This window comes from Desmodus rotundus, chromosome 8, assembly GCF_022682495.2.
Source record: "Desmodus rotundus isolate HL8 chromosome 8, HLdesRot8A.1, whole genome shotgun sequence".
NCBI classification, from domain to species: domain Eukaryota; kingdom Metazoa; phylum Chordata; class Mammalia; order Chiroptera; family Phyllostomidae; genus Desmodus; species Desmodus rotundus.
In genome coordinates this window covers 96671282-96692696 of record NC_071394.1, presented here as the reverse complement: position 1 = coordinate 96692696, position 21415 = coordinate 96671282, and the positions used below count along the sequence as shown (strand labels likewise).

Below are 21415 nucleotides of genomic sequence, written 5' to 3'. Positions count from 1 at the left end.
ACCTATGAGAAACCAGAACAGTTCCATGAGGAATAGGTGAAGTACACATACTTACAGTGTCAGGATTGAAACGCCTTTGGCAGACATCTAGCACCCTCTGCCCAACCCCCTACTTAATAAGCAAAGCAACTGAGGCCCAGACAAGTCACTTACCCAAGGTCACACAGTAGTTGAGCCAGATTCAGGGCCAGACCCCTTTATTCCCAATTCATAATTCTTTTTATTCCTTCAAGTAGCTGCCTTTCAGGCTCTGCAAAAACCATGCTCTTGCCACAGGAAACACACAGTACTTTCCTACTCAATTCATTCACACCCCCCACATACACACCCATCCCTAGTGCATTGGCAGCAGGGGTAAACCACCGTCCTTCCTCTAGTGCTTCTGGGTTACTTCACAGTCTAAGCAACAGATTTTTGGAACTGCTAGAAGGAAAAGCTGCCTTCTATTTTTCAGAGAAAGGAGAGCTAAAAAAAATAAAACATTTTCAAAAGCTCAGATCCTATTCTTTATAAAGGATGTTGGCACATGAGCCAGTGGGGAAGAGGGGGCTGCGGTAGTAAAAGCTCAGAACTGGGTTATTAGAAAACTGAAGTCTTCTGATTCTTGTTCTGCCTCTAACTTGGTAGGTATACTTTGGCAAATGATTTCTCCTCTCCAGGCCTCATTTTCTTCATATATAAAATGAGAGAATTGACCAATTCCTCAAACTTTTTACCACAAACAACATCTTTTATTATATTTCCTCCTGAACTCCATCATCAAACTGTAGTTTAAATGATCATCTGCTGTGGTCCAAAGATGAGCAAAGATAATTTTTTTTACTGTTTTCGAAACATTGGAAAACGCTGAAATTTCTGGATCACTTCCCTGAGTAACAGAGTTGGTGACTCTAGATCTCTGAAAGTGTGATTCGTGGACTCTCAAACCCCTAAGGTTTTATTATTGAAAGAGACTTTAGAGAGCTCTGGACCACACATCTCATTCTACAAATGCGGAGACTGAGGCTAGAGAAGTGAAGGGAAGCCTAGGCTCCCAGACCATGCCTGGAATTGAGGCTGCCACGTCTCTTCTTGCCTGGTGCATTCTTTGTTGTACCCTGTTGTCCTCACCATTCTTGGTTCTTCAACTTGTTTTCATTATCAAGACCAACCCCTCATACCTTTCCTGCCTCCTCCGATTCTCTCTACCACCTCATTTGATCTTTAAGTCCTACCTGCTCACCTCAGCCTGGCTGGACTCCTGCTCTGCCTGAGTTTCCAAGGCTCTTCAGCATCCCTAGCCAGCTCTGCTTAACAACCTCTGTCCTGCTGTAGCCCACGCCCTGGCATGGCATCAAGGCATGTGAGTCTCTATCTTCCCAACATGTGGGAGACTTACACAGGCACCACACTAATGCCAGGACAGCCCACGGCAAACTCCCAGAGTCCTGGAACAGCCAAGACTAAAACGGTAGCCAGTTCCCAAGCACCAGTTGGGTCCCTGGGAGCTCACCCTATCCTCCTCAACCTTATCTCCAACAGTCCCTGTCTGTTCAAGGTACTGGGCTTGGCATCTAACTCCTGCCTCCTTGGAAACTTGGATTAAATCACAAGCACTCAGTCACCAATTAAACAAATGTAATATCTGATAAGGGTTATTTCCTCTATGTATAGACAAAAGAATGGATTTGGGAGCTGGGGGGTGGTGGTATTGGCAACAAATAGCAAGATAGTGTTTCTTATAACCACTTATCCAATGAATCAGGAAAGAATTCTTGGAAGAAATGGGATTTCAAGATCAGCCTGAATTTAATAATTCATCCTTATCCCTCCTGGAAATAAAACATTTAATGCAACCCTAGTGCATCTGTCTCTAAAAAAACCTAGAAAGAGTGACAGGGATTTCAGATACATTTGCAGCGGTATAGCGTGGAGATGTTCTTGCTTTCTCTGGAATGCTCCTTTCATTGATAGGTCCACGTCTCCTTCCAACATCCTAGTGTGCGCTCTGACTAACTTATGAGATGCAGATGTGCTCAGAGACACAGTGACATAAGGTAGAGCATTTTCCAATCAACTGAGGCCCTTCCTCACACCAAGCTAAGAAATTTAGAAAATAAGAAGCAAAGTCATCATCTCAGAGGGACCCATCCCCTCACAGTCACCAAATTTGTCCACTCCCATTAACAGGCAGAGAGCAATACAAGTATATAAAATGCCATTATTTTGGCAGCTGCTTAGTAAAAAGGAAGGGAGAACTTGGTGTGTAGCCAGGGAGCCCTGCTGTTCTGATGCAATGCCAAACGCAACATGCTGGGATTGTGAATAGGTGAGAACGTGAACCCTCACCAGATCCCAGATCCCAGGAGGGGCAAAGTCCTAGGCACAGGCTCTCTGATCCTCTCCTCCCTGCCTCTGGCACAGTTTTTTTAAAACATAAAGCAGGGGACCAGTTTCTATAAGGGTCCCAAATTCTATGGGACTCTAACAACCAGAATGGCAAACTGGTGGAGGTATTCCTAGTTTACAGACTAAGAAACCACGGCAGAGAGGTGTTTGTTTAGTCATAAGATTGATAAGTGAAATCACCCAGAAAAAGCTGACAATAGCAGAACTGCCCTGTGTGGCTATGAGGGAGCCCAATTCTAACAGGTATTGGAGGGACTGGGGGAAGGACAAGGGCATTATGTGTAGTAGGGATGGCCAGTGACTAAGGAGAAAGGGGAGGTCCCTAGAACAAGGCTTGATGAAGGCCTCATAGTGCTCTTCTGCCAGTAACAACACACTCAAATCACAACCCTTTTAGCTTGTTTCTGTAAAACTATGATTCCAGATGCCTTAGGCCACACAGAGGGAAAGGCTGAACAAGGGGAACCCAACCTTCTCAACCACAGCAATTCCCAGGTCTTTTGACTCTTTCTCTCGTACTGTTGATTATTCCTGGCTTTCAAGGAAATGGGTAAACTTTGAGTTCAGGTGTGAAAAAAAGATCAAGAGCAGAGGCAACGGGTCTATTCTATTAAAAAACTGAAACAAACAAAAAAACAAAAAAAAAAACCCCGCCACCTTCAGCTCCCTGAGAGGTGGAGAAGCTTGAGGTCCAGAAACTTCAAAATCAGCCACTGGTGCCATGACTCTTGGCAAGCCAGTGTGTGACAGCTGATGTTTGAGTTTTGGAAAACAAGAGGAGGAGGATGTGATCAGCGGCAGGTGTTTCCTTCTGAGAGGGCCAGGCTGGAGCGGCAGAGCTATTGGACCCGGGTTGCTTCAGCTGTCAGAGGGGAGGCCAGAGCACCCCAGTAGCCATCAAAGGTCACTCTCCCTCTTAGCCCCACTCTTTTTCTCTGCTCAGAAGTTTCCACTGCCTCCTAGATTTCCAGACAAGCCAAGGAACAGAACACCAGCTTCTTCCTCACATGGTAAGTTAATGTATGTGAGTGACAGTGCAATCTAGAGAAATCCTGGCTGCGTAACTTTGGTAAATTAACCTTTTCTGGGTCTCATGTCTCTGTAAAAAGTGGTAATAATGATAATAATATCATCCTGGTACGGTTACTGTGAAGATTAAATAAAGTTAAAATAGGAAAATCTCAGATGTTGGTGTGATATAGTAAATGGTTTTATACTCCTTACTTTCCTTTTAAATTTTCATGTATCTACCATGAAGGGTGGAGATTTGATCTCTAAGGGCACTGCCAGTTCATATAAGTGTCTGATTCATACTTTTGTGGATAAATCTGAGTTTGAGGTTGTTAAAACACTTGGTAAGACTGTCACTAACACCCCTCTGAGATGGACCATCTCCTTGGTCCCCACTGGCCTCAGCGCTTTCCAATAGATAGACCATTCAAAGGTAAGAAACAGGTATTTTTATCATTGCATCCTATGGCTAAGGGCAGAGCCTACAGACTTGTAAGGGCTTCTACACAGAATTTTGGTGTGACTTTGCTGTGAAGCCAAAGGCCTACTATGCAGCAAAGGTGCTCCAGTGAGAGCACCTTTTCTTGTGAGAGCGTGCCCTTCCCGTGTCCCAGCCGATGCTCCTCCCACAACCTCTCAGCTAGTGCCTACTGCATCTCGTTTACCAGTGGTCCCTCCTGGTGGACTGGGAGATATAGAACCTGGATCCTCCCCTTTCACATGGGAGGAAGGAGACCTCACTTACCACCCACGGCTTGTCACAGAAGTTGTAAATGGATTCAAGTGAGTTGATGCTGGGGAGGCCTGCATACTGCATGCCAATGATCAGGTGGCGGAAGTCCTCGTTCTCTGCCATGCCAAAGGCATGCTGCCGGATGAGCACAAAGTCTGGCCGGAAGGACCTGGTAAGAACATAGAGGCAAGTTTGCCATTAAACAGCACCTCAAGTCATATGTCACCTTATCTCCCATTTCCAAAGCCCAAAACAGAGAAGAGGTCTTAAGGGATACCTGATCCAAGCCGCTTATTTTATTATTCCTCTTCTTTATGGAGGTATTATGGCACATCTCAAAGGAGATTTGAGAAACATATTTCTGAAATTCCTATTCCTCTGGGTTAAACATGGCCTTTTTCTAAGATGCAAATATCTTCAGGAAGGAAGAAACAGATCCTCACACCTTAAGCGAACAAGATTTTCCCTGTCACTATGGGTCAGTGTGAAAGCTGAAGCTCCTTAAATCTGCTCCTTAAAATAGGCAATGCCCTCATCATGCCCCCAGGAGAGCAAGGGTTCAGGCTGAGACCAGATGCCAGACTTCCCAATGTTGTTCTTCCAAAGCGGACACTAGGGAGAGGTACAAATATTTTTTGCAGGACTGAGGTTGAGCAACAGCTACAGGAAGTACTAAGAGTACAGAATGTTCCCATGCATGGGAAGGCTCCCTGCATTTCACCTCTAGCCAGCAAAACTCTTAGCCACAGCTGATCCACAGTACCAGGGGCCCTGTCTTCATGCCCTTACTCCTAAGGAAACTTATCTTCCTAGAGATTCAATTCTGTGGCAGCATCCATCCTCAAGGCTCTAGGATTCAGCAGTTTTACACTATATGCAATGACCTACCTGGTTGTCTGTTCAGGCATCCGTCCAACAGCCGCCCCCCCGCCCCCCCAGCTCCAGCCCCACCCAGGCTCAGAAATCAGACTTTTAAAGTGAGATTGGAAGGAGCCCTCCTCAGTCTCCCGGGAGACTTAGCATCAAGTGCTGGAGATGCTCTGACTTTCAAGTGCCCCAATTCTGGGAAACTGGCTCCAGCTGTATGCCTAAGATCAAACCTCATATCCCAGTTATAGGAATTGAGCTCTAGACTTGTGGACAGCTCTTGAGTTCCTGGTACCTGGAACGGCCTACCTTATTCTTGCCAGATCCCTCCCAGCACCCTGTCACTGCCTGGTTTGTGCATGCATCCCCATGACTCACTCTACCTGCAGCGAGAGAAACCCACTGTCTGTCTCGCAGGATGAGCATCTCTTTTTCTGCCCTCCTCCTTAGTCTCCAGGATAGACGAACACAGGGTAGACAAGCTCACATTTTCTGTTGTTAGGTTCCAGATACCTAAGTTTTGCCTTTCCTGTCACTGTCCCAGTTCCTATAAGATACTGGAGGCCTCTGTGTCAGGGTACTGCAGATTGAGATAGGGAAGCGAATAAAATGAAGACTCTTCCTGGAGCAAGACTCTGATATCTGAAAACCTGAAGTCACACCAAGCCCCTGGTAAGAATAATACTGTGGAAATCATTTCCTCCAATCTAGAATTCTCATCACCTCCCTCACAGAACTGTTGTATTACGTTTGATCATGTATATACGTGCCCAGCACACTACCTAGCATGTAAGTGCTCTGTAATTGAAAATTTTCTTCTACCCATGTTGTCACTTTTGACTCGAGGTTTTCCTGTCAGAGTTATGAGTTCCCAGGGTGGAACAAAGGACGAGGAGTTAAAAGAATTCACATAGAACACAGGGTTCTGCTACCAACTCACTCTGTGAATTTAAGCAAATCAATGTAAAATAGGAGGTTGAATTAGATAAGAGGTTTTCAAACTTTTTTTTAAAGGTCGTACAACTGCTTTTATTTTTTAAATAAGATTTTATTTATTTGTTTTTAGGGAGAATGGAAGAGAGGAAGAAAAAGAGGTGAGAAACATTGACTGGCTCCCCTTCACATGCCTCCAACTGGGGACCCAGCCTGCAACCCAGGCATGTACCCTGAACAAACCAAACCGGCAACCCCTCTGTCTGCAGGATGACACCCAACCCACTGAGCCACACAAGCCCAGTCCAAACATTTTTTAAAGCAATGAAATCCTGATTTCCAGGAAAATATATGCAGAGATAAAAGCACAGAGCTGCACTGGTTAAACTGGGGCTAAAATTCCAGAACCCCTCTGATAGAAATTCACTTACCTCTAAGTAAGCTCTCAGTCCATGAAGCTTTCTCTACCATTGGAACAAGGGCTCCCTGAGGGAGTAGCTGGTTTTCTCTGCCTTCTTATACACATCATTAAGTTCTGCACACTATACATAGCGCTATTATACCACTTCAACACTTGATTTTGAAACTGCCTCTGCAAGCCAGAGATGGTAACTTGGAGACAGTAACAGTAACCCTGAGGACAGAAAGGACCTTACCGTACAACCTTTGTGCCATTCCGGAGCACTTGCATATCCACAGCGTAGGTCCCATCTGCATGGGCCACCAGGTTGAGCTCTGAAAATTCTGCCTGGAAAATAGTAAGGATTAGGAAGGTAATTTCATGTTATGTAATTTTACTATGGTAAAAAAGTAAATAAAAATAATACTAAGGGAATAAGTCAACAGTCCTGACTTTGCCAAGTCCTCCACATAGCAGCAGCAGCAACAACATCCCCACTACCAAACTTTTTATTTACAATTTTCAAAGCACTTTTACAAATTGATCTCATCTAACTCATAGCACCTCTATGAGGCAGAAGAAGCAGAGATAAGGAGCAGTTAAGTTACTTTTCTAGACAAACAAAACAAAAACTTATTGTTGGCAGTGACAGAAGCAAAATTCGGTCTTCAGACTCCCAGCCCACCATCACCCTTTGTGCTGCCTCTCTGAGAACAACGAGCCCTTTATCAGTTTCAAAGTAAAAGCACTAGGTTGTAGATTAGGCAAGTGGGTTTTTGTTCTGCTTTCCCCCCAACTAGCTGCACAAGACATTACGCAAGTTACTTATATTCTCTGGAGGGAATGGTTCTCCCATGTATAAAATGGGAAAAAAATGTATCAACCCTGTCTACCTAACCACTTATTTTAAGAAGCGAATGCAGCCCTGACTGGTAGCTCAGTTAGTTAGAGCCTCGCCCCAATATGCCAAGGTTGCGAGTTTGATCCCTGGTCAGGGCACATGCAAGAGTCAACCAGTGAATGTGTAAATAAGTGGAACAACAAATTGGTATTTCTCTCACTCTCTCAAACCAATTTTTAAAAATTTTAAGAAAAGAACTGAGTGCAATAATGGTTAGGAAAGTACTCTGTAGATCACAGCATATTGTGTAAGGAATGGTAACGTCTGTTACCATCTAGAAAATACATGCACTGTTTAAACCACACATTTCCCTCTACCCAAATGGATCTCATTTCTATTTATCATGAAGCAAAGAACAGAGGAAGATAAAAAATAAGCCTTTCAGGAATTCACTGCATTAAAACAAGGAGGTGTTCTTTTCTAAGTTCCCTCTGAAGTGTAGCCTCAGGCCCAGAGTAGTCACCACTTGAGGCCGCATTCCTAATAGCAAACATGTGCCTACCCAGGAATACCATGCCGCCAATAACGTGGAGCTATGGCTCCTTTAAGGTTTTCCTCAGCCTGAGAACCCTGCACTGAATCAGGGCCCTAAGAGCCACACTACTTACCCCTCTATGGACACCAGAACCATGATAGAAAGTCAGGGAAATTGAAAGATACGGCCTTCAGGACTATGTCTCATAGAGAGAAAATCCCTGGGGAAAGGGTGGGGTGGAGGAGATAGACTGGAACCTGGTGAGACACACTGTACTCCACTCAGCAGAACTAGATGGTTCACTCTGAAATGCCGAGAGGGGCCAATGAGGACTGATAACGCCAATGCAGCTCAGGGCTTCAGGCTGATTACCTGTTCCACTTTGATATCATAATCTCCAAGGACTTTTTTGCCCCGAAAGCACTTGGTCCTGGAAAAAGAAAAAAAAAAACCCACATATCAGTTTTGTATAAGTGTTTGAGGTCAGAAATTCACTATTATAAAGTTGAGCCTAGAGCAGACAGAACCCCAGAATGACAGTCAAGAGATGTGTGTTAGGGGTAGAGCCTCACTTTGCAGTTGGACAGCCACGACAGAAACTCAAGCAAACCACTTCCTCCCCTTTTATGCTCAACTTACTCACCTACAAAATACACCAGAGCACTATTCTACTCTCAGGTTTTGTAATTTTATAACATCTCTGGTCCTTTGGCTACCAAAGAAGTCTAAAAGTAGGAATTTCCCTAATATTATTCCTGGTAAAGACAAGGTCAGTCTTCTGTAGTTTCCTTACCTTCCCCTATCTGCCATTTCACTCTGATTTTCTAGTTAGTTTCCACCTTTGGAATTTTACTTTTAAAGAAACTGTTATCATTTTGCCTTTTCATACCCATACTTCCAAAAAGAATGGGAGGCTCCCAGAAAAAAAAAAAAAAAAGAGGAGGAGGATGAGGAAAGCTACTATAATTGAACACAAAAGTTATCCTATATTTCTGAGAAGTCAAGAAAATGAGTCAAGCTGTTATACAGTACTTACTACCTTCCCATTTTTGTCGTGGGTCTGGAGGAACTTCACATTAATGGCTTTATAGTCTCACGTAAGCAGACTGTGTTATGCTTATATTTATATCCGTTTCTACTTTGTCCTTAACCTACCCTCCTTGCCAGAAGATTTTATTACCTGCCCACTTAGGCTGGTTCTCCATTTGTAAAAAGGGCCTTTCCACACTGTAGCTGTTAGCTAGGGTGAGCTTGCTTTCCCAATGTTTGAAACGTCAAATTAGCATGTTTCACTGATGATTTGCTAAAGGTCCCTCTCCAAATTAAAGGAATGAATTAATATATTGGGCATCATGTTCTAGGAATTGTGTATTACTTGTTTTCAGGAACATCTCATTTAATCCTCTTAACAACTTAAGAGGCAGGGGAAAAGGTATTCATTTTTGAGATGCGGAAACCAAGATTCAGAGGAGAAAAATGGCATATACAAGGTCATAAGGTCAATTAGTGACAGAGCAAGTATTCACACCCAAGTCTGAGTCCAATGCCCTTGGCACTGCATGGTACTATCTCCCTCTGTCGATTCATTCTCTCCATCTTTACTCCCCCCATTACAGAAGCTGACTTGTTATGTGTGCTGTATTGCATGCCCCCCCCCCCCCATTTTCCTTCTTCCGCTCAAAAGGGACTTGATGTTGTAAGCACTAGTTCTACTACAAATACTCCTTCCTATCCTGGTTCCTGTGAACTATCCAGAATGCCGCCACGCTATTTCCTTTCATCCCTGGATTCTGGAACAGTCCGTTCTAGGAAGTTGTCATTTGTCCTATCCAAGTCCCTGGCCACCCTCAAATTGTTCCTCAGAGGCACTCAGCCATCCTGGGGTTGAATCACTGAAGTCCATCCCTCCACCTCTGCCCTAATTCCTTACTAAGCTTCATTGGTTTGCTTCTAGGACCCTGTTCAACACTGATAGCTTAGTGGCAAGGGGCCTGTCGCATATCCTGTCCCTTTGGCTACTGTTCCATCTTATTTATGGGTTTAAATAATAGTCTATGCAGGGCACTATCATTACTCGGCAGATCTTGGACTCTGTAGGTCTTTGTACATGATTACAAAAAGGAGGAACTAGAGTAAATGACTCATGGGGTTCCTTTCTTGTGCTGGTTAGGTGTGCTACCTTGTTACCAGCAATGCTTTTCGGATGCTTCCTCCCATTTTCCATCTCAAAATAGCTCTCCTTCTGTCCAGTAAGTTTCAGAGACATTAACAGTAACTTCTCACACTGTACGATGCCTTGCATTTTCCAAGTAAGTTCCTTGCCTTATTTGTTCTTTACAACTCTGCAGTAGCCAGGTCAGATAGTGTCATCCATTTAACTGATGGGGAAACTGAAACCCAAGAGCAGTTAAATAATATGCCCAAATCACAGAAAAGTTCCTGAGAGTTAAGCTTAGAAGTAAGAGTTTATATCTAGGTGCTGCCAAGTTTTTAAATTCACTCATTTATTTTGTTGGTTTTAAGCACTAATATTGAAGTATATTTATAGATTCTGGCTTGGTTTAGCTGCCACTTCCTGCACCTGCCCATTTACCAAGCTGGCTAATGATACTGTTTTCATGCCTTCTCCCCACCCCCACCTCTCCAATTATCTTAATGCCTTTTCCTTAAGGTAATTTGTCCTGTTAGAAATCAGTCTGTATTTCCTGGCTCCAGGTCACCGACCTCTCTTGGCTGAGCCACAATCTTATAAAAAAGGAGCCAAGATGGCAGGCGGATGGGGCACAGAGCCCTCTCTGGAAATAAGCCCATTCTCCCAGCTCCTGGCCTTTGGCTGTTTCGGTTCCAGGTATTTTCATGAAAAATTTTGTAGCTTACAAGCAAGTGACAGAAGTACTGCCTGATACTAAGAGCACTGTTAGGAGGCAGTGTGCTAGATCCACAAGGGTTCTGGAATTAGTTTGGTGGGAATCCTAGCTGTGCCCTTTCCTGGCTGTGCGACCTTAGGCAAAAGGCTTAAATTTTTTAAAAAAGAGTATGTCATGTAGTTAAACCAATCAAAAAGCACATCAAAGGACAAAATGAAAAATAAAATTTTCCTTTCTCTCTCATCACATATACTCCCCATTATCAGTACAATCATATCTTTCCATTGTGGAAAAATGTGTGCATAATCCGTATACATATATGCTTCAAATATGCATATGGCATCATGCTACATAAACTCCTTGTTTGGACTTTGATTTTTATTGAATTTAAAAATACATCTTAGTGATATGCTTTCAGCACATACTGATGGACCTCTTTCTTAACAGTTGTATAAAATTCTATTTGAAGGTCATACAATAATTTAATCAATATTTTTGGGTGAGCATTTAGATCTCTAGTTTTTTTTGGGGGGGGGTTGCTATTACAAATAGTGTTACAATGGCTTACATTTAAGAATATATCCATGAAATAAATAATGTATTTTTTCCAGTTTTACTGAAATATAACTGACAAATAAAGTTGTATACAGTTAAAGTGTACCCCATGATGATTTGATATACATATACTTTGTGAATGGGATTACCACAATCAGGTTAATTAATATATCCATCACCTCACATAACTATTTGTGTGTGTGTGTGGTAGAAATGCTTAAGTTCTACTCAGCAAATTTCAAGTATACATACAGTACTATTAACTACGCTCACTATGTTGTACATTAGAAGGACAAATAATTCGCTGCAGACTTTCTAGTGCATGGAATAGACAGTTATATAGTTTTTACTGATACTTTCATACTGCCACCCCCCTCAAGAAAAAGAATATAGCACCCTCCCTGGTGTTTGAGAAAAGTTATTTCACCTCCCTTAGCGCCCCCCCCCCATATAGTCCCTTGCATAAACTGGGAACAGAAAAAGGTGCTCATTAAGGATTTTCTGACTGGCATTCTTGTCAAACCAATTCAAACTCACCCCTTGTGCTCAGTCCTAAACAGAACCCAAGCTGTACATCCTTGAAGCACAGACTAAAAATACCTAAGGGTGCCTGTGTTGTCAATTTCCCCCTATTGTAACATTCTCTTAACAAGCCTAGCAGCTGAGGATGTATGTGAGTTTAATGGCTTGGAGCTTCCTTGATGGACCATCTCCCCTTATTGCTAAAATGAGTAGAGGCTTCTAGATTTAACTCTTCTTATTCAAGGCACTCAACACCCTCATCACTTCCCATCTTCCTGTCAAATAGGGCTTGTGAGGCTAAGGAACATGATTTCAGAGACTTCTCCACTAAGGCCACCTCCAAGTTTAGCCTAAATTAGACAAGCCCAGCTTAAATACCCCTCTTTTATGCATGGGATGATGGAGAAAAGTCTACAAATAAGAGCCAGGGTGCTGAGTTCAGGCTTAGTTCCACCACTTCTCAGCTCTGTGATTCTGGGCAAGTCACTGCCTCTCTGAGCCTCAGTTTCCTGATACATAAAATAGAGCTAATAGTAATAGCAAATATTCTCTATGTACTAACCACTATTCTAAGTATTTTACCCTCAATTTATAATACTTGACTCACAAGTTGTAGTGAAGATTTAACGAGGCCAGATGAGAATAACTGACATTAAAGTGTTGGAAACTCTGAAATGCTATGCAAATATTAATTACTATTAGGAAAATGCAACAAACACTTATGTACCAGGTATTATTGCTGTTTTACTATTACCACAGCCAATACATCTTTTTCCTCTTCTGAACTTTCATCATATTTATTGTCTGCTCATATTTGGCTCATAGCATCATTATGTGATACCACCTTCTAAACTCGGTTGTCTAATAATCTGTGACACCCCTCTCCTATCATCAGCCTCAGACCACCAGACTGTGATCACATAATGCTTCAGAGCAAAGACCACCCATAAGCAAGCCCTGGATTTTCCAAAACGTTTGGATTTTAAATATTGGTTATGTGCTATTGTCATATTATATGCCCTGAGCTGAGGCCTGTACAAATATAATCATTGTATCTGTAAATTTCCAACTCCTCCGCCACGCTGTGTACTTAGTAAGTTCACAATCAGTGCCTGCTTATTGACTGGAGGTGTTAGGAGTGACGGTTTGGGCTGGACAAATGTAGAAAACCAGAAGAGGCCACTGTCAGGACTCAGTGGACTGAGCCCATCTCTGTAGGCCCAGCGATCTTCTCCTCTGTTCTTGCATGTCCACATCCCCGGGTATCATGCTCTTTCTTCTCTATCCTTTCATACACGAACATTTGTTCTTAATCTCCATCCATCCAACTGGAACTAAAGGACCTAAAAAGAGCTACAGTGTAAACACTCCCTAGGTGACTGAAGTTTGCACAAGGATCAAAACCTCAAGCTAGAAGATGAAAGTACCAACAATGCATTTGCAGGCTCCAGAAGGCACTTAGAGAGGAGAAGACTTTCTCAGGACTATGGAACCTACAGCATAGTAAATATAATACTTAGCACTGGTCTGGACATTTATCTTTAACAAGGTGCTTAGACTCTGGCTCTCACTGTCTTAACTCAGGCCTCAGTCTTTTAGCCAAGCATCTTCAGGTATCAAGAAGTCAGGAAATAGTAGAGGATACCCATTTTCCATCCTATAACCAAAGGGTAAAATCTGGGCTGCTGGTCTTGAAGCAAATTTGTGAGCGTCTGCTGCCACCCACTGGCAAGATGTGGATGTACTGGAGACACGGCTGCAGTCCCAGCTTAATAGCCAGACTCCCTTGGCCCAGGGTCATTCCTCTAGGTGCTTATTTGCTGCTTTAAAAGAACATGCCTGAAAATCAATGGTTTCTTCTAAAAAGTATGTGTCCACACACCCCAAGCTTAGATAGTTGACCTGCAATCTGTAGAAAAAGGGCTGTAGTTTGTCAGTAAATTCAGCAACAATTTACTGAGCACCGAGTGGTAGGTGCTAGAAATATAAAAATGTATTAGCAGTTGCCAAGTAGAGAAAGCACAGCCTAGAAATGGAGACCAGTATCCATGTGGGTAATTGCTAAGGTCCATTTTAACTCTTAGGATTTATAAGTAGTATGCACATTCTCACCTTTCCTTTAAAAATATTTACAACACAACTAAAACAACAATAAAAGTTTCATATAGCTCAGAAAGACATACAGTGAAAAGTAAGTTTCCTCTACCTTCAAGAAGTTCACATGTTAGTGGATAGCAGAAGCATAAATAATGATCTTAATATAGAGTATATAAGCTGTAGCAGGGGTACGAATAAGAGACTCTGAGAAACCCAAGGAGGGAGTTCTCACTGCCTGGAGAAGTCTGGGAAGGCTGAGTTTTAAAGAAGGAGTAGAAATATACCAAATAAGGAGGAAGCAGAATTAAAATGTGTGTGCAAAGGCACAGAGGCAGTTAAGAGCACAGAGCGAGGCAGCAGACCAGCTGACTGCAGGGGAGAGAACTATGCGGTGAGAGCTAAGTCGCCTGAGAAACAGAAGAGACAGACTGGCAAAGAGCTTCAAATGTCAGGCTGAGAAGCTGGGACTTCATGGTTAGCCTCCAAATTATTTTTAGGAACATCTTCTTATGAAAAGTCTACCCTTGGTAGCTATTAACATCTTGCCAATCTTTTTCACCTATCATCCTCAATTATTGTTGCTGAGACTATTGTTTGAGTGTTTCAAGGCAAATCCCAAATAACATGTCATTTCTCCTATAAAATTTTAAGCATTATCTCTAACTGATAATGACAAATTTTTTTACTTTGGCAAAACATATACAACAAAATTTTCCATTTTTAAGCGTATAATTCAGTGGCATTAAGTACATTCATAATGTTGTGCAACCATTATCACTATTCCCAAAACTTTTTCATCATCCCAAACAGAAACTCCAGCCATTAAGTAATAATTGCCCATTCTTCTCTCCGTTCAGTCCCTAGTAACCTCCAATCTACTCTCTTTCTATGAATTTGCCAACCATAAGTTAATGACTTTTTAATAATTAGTTATTGTTTAATAATTAATAATTTTAACATCTTTGAGTCTATACAGGAATTCCTCATTTTATTGCACTTTGCAGATAACTGTATTTTTATCAACATCAAGGAAAGACCTTCCACCAACAACATGAAGGCTCAGGTGGTGGTTGGCATTATTTATCAATTAAGTATCTTAAAATTAAAGTATATATGTTGCTTTTGTAGACATATTGCTATTGCACACTTAATAGTATAGAGTAAACATAACATTCATATGCATAGGAAAACTTAAAAATTTGTGTCACTTGCTTTATTGTGATATTCATTTTATTGTGGTGGCCTGGAACCAAACCCACAATATTTTTGTGATATGCCTGTATTCACGTTTTCCCAACTGTTTCCAAAAATACTATCAAAGATTTTTAAGCAGAGAGGTGGCATGGTCAGATGTGCCTAAGATCTGAGAGACCATTTTGCCTGTAATATGGAAGAAACTGGTGTAAAGCGAACTACGGTTCAAGATCATTTAGAAGCTGGTGCAGAAACTAGACTTTAGGACTTACTGTTTTACAGTTAAACGGCAAACCAATAGATCCTGGACGGCACTCACCTAGTAATTCGATTGATCATTTGATCAGTAAGGCCTAGAATTTAGAATCTAGTTGGGAAATGACAGTGTTATTTAAAAATAGGATTTAATGAAGTGATAGAAAGTGGTATAGGATTCTTACTTTAGATGTTTTGGAACAGTGACATGAGACCTAAAATAGGACCTTACATTGGTAAAAGGGTTACTATCTTAAATTTGGACTTGTTATATAATTCATAAACCATAAAACTTTCTTTCAGTACATGGAGAAGAAATGTCTGTTATGGATAGTTGGTTTAGGAATAAGAAAGAAAGAAAATAGAAACTGAACACTTTTCTGGATAAAGGCAACATTCTGTACCTGGTCCTTCATTTTATTAACTCAGTGATTAAGTCATTAAATCAAATGCTCTGCAACTAAGGCACTTCTTAGAAAACAGGCTGCTTGGTGTCTTAGTTAACATTCATATGAAGATCTGAAAGAGAATGCATGGGGAAATTGCCAAGTTTGCAGATGGCATTCAGCTCTTCCAGGGATTAAAATGCCAAGCTGATTAGGGATAAACTGAAAGATGATGTGGACGTGGGCAGAAAAGTGGCAGAGGAGTTTTAATGTGACTAAGTGTAAGAAAACACATTCGGGGGAAATTATCTTATCAGAGGATAACGAGTGTTCACCTACAATCCAGTAAAGGAACCTAAAATGGCAGAAAGTTGTTTTCTTAAGATATCAGTCCTGCAGGATATCTCACAAAACATGAAAAGATCAAGAAAATGAGAGGTAAAAAATGTTGGTTATCATCAGAAAGTTTATTGGAAACCCAACATAAAAGGTTTCTTACACTCTGACCAAGTACAAGCCTTAGTACTTTCATACTGTATTTGTGATACAGAGTATCAGGTCCACTTACCTACACACAAATGACATGATAAAAGAAGAACTGGCCCAAAGAAAAAGAAACAGAACAAAATAAAAAGGCTTTGATTTTAGGAAAGGCTGAAATAATGAGTCTTTTTCAGGCTGTAAAGGTAAAGATCCAAAGGGGACAAAAGGGAGTGAAGGAGGGAAAGAGAACCTGAGTGACTACATATGCTTCGTTCTCCCCAGATAACCAAATTAATCTTACTATATTTCATACTGTACATGAATGTCATCTCAGTGTTACTAGTTTTACAGGAAAATAAGGCCCAGATAAATTAAGTGACTTGTTTAACGGTAGCAGTTAGTAGGTAGCAGAACTGGCTAGTAAAATTAAAATTCAGTGCTTCTGATGATCAAGTTTAGAGACTGTCTATACTTCTTTAGATGGGACTGTGTTCTATTCATTTTTGTATTCCTAATACCTGTCCTACTGTTTGGCACATAGTAGATGTTCAGGAAATGTTTGTGGGGTTATTGAATTGAAAAAAGCTAGGCATTTGGAGTTTAATGCTAGACAGGGCAACCATGCACAATCTGATAGAGTCCTGGGCTTACAGATCTCTGGTGATACCCACTTAGTCCTCCGGAGTTTACAAAAGCCCCTCAAGCGTTCCGCAGGAGGTCTTCAACAGCCTTGGGTGGCAGATGAGAGCCCTTAAGAGAAACGGCAATCTCCAAGCCCTGAGAATGACTAATGTCTGAGTAAACACCCCAGCTGTGACTTCAGCTGGGAACAGCAGGTCACTTTTTCTGAGCAGATTTTCTGAAGGTCTCTATTTTGGGGAATAATTAAATGATGTACTATCACAAGATTATCAAATACAGAAAAAAAAAAAAACCAGAATCCTGTATCTCAGAAGAACACGTGATGGGAAGATTGGATGCATTTGTCTGTAATTATAGTGGAGCTACAGAACAAAATGCTTTGGAGTCATGGAACAGATTCTCTTTCCATGACTGGCTTATAAAATTAAATCAGGCTGATTTGATATTGGAGCAAAGTGGGTTAGTTATAAAGTTTACTTTGGAGAAACATCAAGCAAATATAATTTTCAAAAGATATGGATTAATTTTATGCCAGATAAATAGGGTTCCTTGTATTGAAAAATATCCAAGTTTAACTCCAGTGTAGGGTCACAAATCATAGCCATAATCACCACTATGCTCAAAGCTGCACACTTCTATCCAGCAGTCTAGTACAAAGAACTGTCCTCTATAATCTGGCCCCACCATTTATTTTAAACTGATATTCCACTATTTCTCTGACAAGCCTGCTGCAAAGTCTTTATGTGAATCAAAAAAAGGCACCCCTTCCTCTAGGTGGACATAATCCTGGCCCAGCGCAATTGGCTTGGCAAGCAGAATGTGGGGCTGTGTTTCATCTCCCACTGGTCTCCTTAGTCCATGCCCTTGTGCTGTGAACAAGCTGAAAAAGCATGTGTAGAAACCCCTTCCTACTACCATTCAGACACTGAATGGTAATATTACATCAATCTCCTGGTCAGACACTCTTTTCCAATTCCCTCTTGTCAAACTAATGCCTCTGTCCATTGGTCCTCTTAGAAACCACCCCTTTCTCACAGCAGCCAAGATATGGAAACAATGTACACGATGAAATACTATGCAGCAGAAAGAAAGAAGGCGCTCCTACCCTTTGCAGACAGCATGGATGGATCTGGAGAGCATTAGGCTGAGTGAAATAAGCCAGGCAATGAAAGACAAATACCATGTGATCTCACCTATAAATGGAACCTAATCAATAAAACAAATAAGCAACCAAAATATAACCAGAGACATTAAAATGAAGAACAAGCTGACAGTAACCAGAAGGGAGATGGGAGGGGATCATGGGAGGGAAGGGGGAAGGGTTGTCAAGGAACATGTATAAAGGACACATGGACAAAGCCAAAGTGGGGTAGGATTGAGGGTGGGAGGTGGGGATGGCTGGGGTTGGGGGAGAGTGGGGGGGGGGGGGAAGGAAGGCAACTGTACTTGAACAACAATAAAAAAATAAAAAATAAAAATTTTAAAAAGATATGGAAACAATCTAAATGTCTGCTGGTGGACAAATAAAGAAAATGTGATGTATACATACAATAAAATATTCAGCCTTAAAAAAAAGAAGGGAATCCCGCCATCTGCAACAACATGGATGAATCTGGAGCACATTATGCTAAGTGAAATAAGCCAGACAGAGGAAGATAAATATTGCAAGATCTCACTTATATGTAAATCTAAAATAGAGTGGAACAGCAGTTGCCTAGGACTGAGGGAGGGATAAATGACAAGTGTTGGTTAAAAAATCCAAGGTTTCAGTTATGCAAGATGAATGAGTTTTGGAGATCGAATGTACAGCATGGTGACAACAGATAATAATACTGTATTGTATACTTGAAATTTGCCAAGAGTTCTCCGCACACACACACACACAAGGGTAATCGCATGGGCTTTTTATGCATCTATCGGGATCACGTTCTCACAGGTGTTCTCACATGGTGGAGAGAAAGAAGAGCTCTGGTCTCTCTCCTTCTTCTTATGACACCAATTCCATCGTGGAGTCTCCACCTTCATGACCTCATCTAAACCTAATTACCTCCCAAAGGGCCCCACCTCTAAATACCACCACATTTGGAGTTAAGAGCTTTAACATATGAACTGGGGGACTGGAGACACAAACATTCTGTTTATAAAAACACCCTTAACTGAAACCTGTTGCTTGTTAAAAAGTAAAAGACAAAACAAGATCCCTGACAGAGAACACCTACCCACCTGAGACTTGAGGCAACAAGGAGCCACAATACATAAAGCAGTATCACACAAGAATACACAATACTGTATGGTCATTAAATGCAAAGAACAAACTGTAATTTATACCTTACACACCCTGAATCAAAAGGAAGAAAGAGTACCTTCTTTACCATGTTACAGAGAAACAAGTTATTCAAGCCAACTCAGAAACTGCATTTTAATCAATTGCTGAGTGGTATGGCATAGTGGAAAGAGTGTGGATTTTAAAGCCAGCCTAACCTGAATTTACTACTTGAACTTGGGCTCTTTACTTCTCTGTATTTTCATCTGTAAGGTAATGATAATACCTATTTCTAAAGTTTGTTAGATTTCAATGACCACGCCTTTAATGTATTTTTCAAACATGCTAAAATTATCATCTCTTTTGGGCTTTTGCACATGCTACCAATACATCTCTCCCCCTAGATCTTTGCACTATTCAAGTCTCAGCTCACACATTACTTCAATGACATTTTTTTTCCTGACTATCAGAGCTAAGGTAGTCCCCTCCCCTCCCAATCATTTGCTCTGTTATCTTCAAAGATATTATCTTTATTTTAAAGTTTCTTTGACTATTTGTTTATTATCCATCTCCCCAAGCAAAATGTAAGTTCTGTGACAGCAGTGACCTTGCTGTCATGTTAACTGTTGTATCAATCCTATGCCCAATTCCATTATAAGGCCTGGTACATGTTAAGTGCCCAATAATATTTGTTAAACAAATAGATGAGTATGTAAAGTAACTAGCACAGCACCCATCCACATATTTTAGGTCCTTTTCTTCCTCCTTTTTATGTAAAAATCACTGTGTTAAACAATGTGCCTATGTGAGCCCTTTGAAATGGAGCGCATTTCAACAAAATGGATTCATTGCTTGAATGCTGATCAGGCACTTATAAGTTAGACAGAAATATGGTAATTTATTCCAATGTGCCATGAGACTATCCTCGATCTTAATGATTTATTTTAGGTACAAATCATCATACTAGCTATTCAGGTGTTTATAGATTTTACTCTCATATGAGATATTAATGAATATTCCCTTAGCCACCTAAGAGGGACATTTTTGCTTGCAGGCCTCCTATTTATGAGGAAACAGAGGCCCAGAGAGAGGAAATACTTAACTGCTTCAAGGTCAAACTCCTAGAGGCAGACCACATTCCCTTTCCATTCTACCATGCTATGAAAGACAACTTCCCCCAAAATGAAAGAATATTGGAATTCACCAGAAATCCCTAAATGGCATTATAGGATATGGAAACGAAGCATGTGATTTCCATTCAGAATCCTTGTGAGATCAAGTATGATAAAGAATACAGGGTGGGAGCCCTGCCCAGGTAGCTCATTTGGTTAGAGCGTCATCCCAATAAGGCAAGTCGTGGGTTCTATCTCCACTCAGGGCACATACAAGAACCAACCAATGAAACCATGATAAGTAGAACAATAAATCGATGTTCCTCTCTCTCCAAAACCAATAAATGAAAATTAATTTTAAAAAAGAGTACAGGGTGGGGTAAAAGTAGGTTTATAGTTGTGAGTACACACACAACAGAATTTATTCTTTTATTATTTATTAATTATTGTATTATTTTCCACATGAACAACTATAAACCTACCTTTGTCCCACCCTGTATAAACAGCTAAGCATTATGGAAGCATAAGAAAGTTTTATTTATTTTTGTCACCTTATTGATTCATTGATTCTCTCTGTGATACTGCATCACCAGGGCATGGTTCACATAGCAAACTGCGGGAAGATAATAAAAAAAGAGTTCTTACCTCATTTTGCTCCCATTAGCAAACGAGACTTGACTCTTTTTTCCTGGTCCAAGTGCAAACTGCCATAGCTGGTATTATCAGCCTACTCACCACCGTGGTTCTTCAGAAACATCCTTGTACCTCAAGGCAACAGCACTTTAGATTTCCAAATCTAAACCCAGGTGGCACATTCCATTCTACAATTTTCCAACTGGCACTAATTCAGGGGGAGATGTTATTCATCAGAATAGGCACTAAGGACTGAATTTTGGCAGGCTGGAAGAAGGAAGAACTGGCACTTTCCACAGCCTCCTAGTTACACCCAAGTTTAGCAACATGGAACCACACATGTTCTAAATGGAAAAATGGACATTAGATACTGTCCTCTCATTTTTATAGGTGAAGAAACTGAGGCTTAAAGAGGAAAAGTTATCCAAGGTCTTGCCGTGGGAACCCTGTGGGAAATGCTGATCTCTTCTCAATCCAGCGCTCTTTCTGTTACACCAAGTTTAGTCCAGAAGGGATCTGGACAGAAGGTCATGCCTTAGCATAGAAGCACTACAATATATGGCGCTGTTCTAACTCTCTTTCGTTCAATGAATTTGCCCATCCTTTCAGTTACCTCTAATGATCCACTGAAATGCTCTTCACATTCAACAAGCCCAAAAGAGTAGTTTTAAAAACCAACCCAAACTGATTGGCCTGAA

General features: G+C 41.2%; 1 protein-coding gene across 1 annotated transcript in view; it reads right to left on the bottom strand.

Moving 5' to 3' along the window:
• The window catches only part of SYN2 (synapsin II), a 202674-nt gene that overhangs the window by 38187 nt on the left and 143072 nt on the right, over positions 1 to 21415 (bottom strand). Inside the window, exons 2-4 of the mRNA XM_053929697.1 lie at positions 8081 to 8138; positions 6589 to 6680; positions 4145 to 4301 (exon numbers count right to left, since the gene is read on the bottom strand). Coding sequence (XP_053785672.1) covers positions 4145 to 4301; positions 6589 to 6680; positions 8081 to 8138 — 307 coding nt within the window. The remainder of the gene's footprint in view (positions 1 to 4144; positions 4302 to 6588; positions 6681 to 8080; positions 8139 to 21415) is intronic.